Here is a 529-nt window from a genome sequence, read left to right as displayed (position 1 = left end):
TCAAATATCCGCTCTCATTCTCCGGACGAGGTATTACAGCAGTGGAAAGGCAGTAACTGCCATAATGTCATGGAAACACATCAACTCCCCAGACTGCCTTTCATTCAAAGGGAATGTAGGCCATGATAAACATCCTCACAGGACTTGCATCAAAGCTGCAAAACACGCACACACACACACACACACACTTGCTTACTATTTTAGAAAAACCTTTGAACATTTTTGAGTTTTGCTCTACTGCTCAGTCAAGATGCTACATGCTTTCTGTTATAAAATAAGCCTCAAAAACGGCAAGAAAATCTTATGCAAACATGTTTAGGTCACAATTTACCCCATAATGAAAGAAAAAAATATGAACAATTTTATTTTGCACATATAAAATAAAACATGATTAAGAACCAAAACGTTTTTTTGCATTGTTAAATTTTTTTTATGGCAATTAAAAGTTGTTTTACCAAAGTCTGATTACTGCAATATCTCATTACAACCAGATATCTTACTTTTGAGTTTGTGTGTGTGTGTACAGGTT

At 35.0% G+C, this 529-nt stretch overlaps 1 protein-coding gene across 1 annotated transcript in view; it reads right to left on the bottom strand.

Annotated features, from left to right (window-relative positions):
• Positions 1 to 336, bottom strand: part of LOC107576076 (phytanoyl-CoA hydroxylase-interacting protein-like) — a 10,625-nt gene extending 10,289 nt beyond the window's left edge. Inside the window, exon 1 of the mRNA XM_016262342.1 lies at positions 332 to 336. Coding sequence (XP_016117828.1) covers positions 332 to 336 — 5 coding nt within the window. The remainder of the gene's footprint in view (positions 1 to 331) is intronic.
• Positions 337 to 529: the final 193 nt, after the last annotated feature.

This window comes from Sinocyclocheilus grahami, unplaced genomic scaffold (assembly GCF_001515645.1).
Source record: "Sinocyclocheilus grahami isolate Dianchi unplaced genomic scaffold, SAMN03320097.WGS_v1.1 scaffold3181.1, whole genome shotgun sequence".
Lineage (NCBI taxonomy): Eukaryota > Metazoa > Chordata > Actinopteri > Cypriniformes > Cyprinidae > Sinocyclocheilus > Sinocyclocheilus grahami.
Note: the sequence above shows the minus strand (reverse complement) of the source record. Positions and strands in the feature narration are given on the sequence as shown.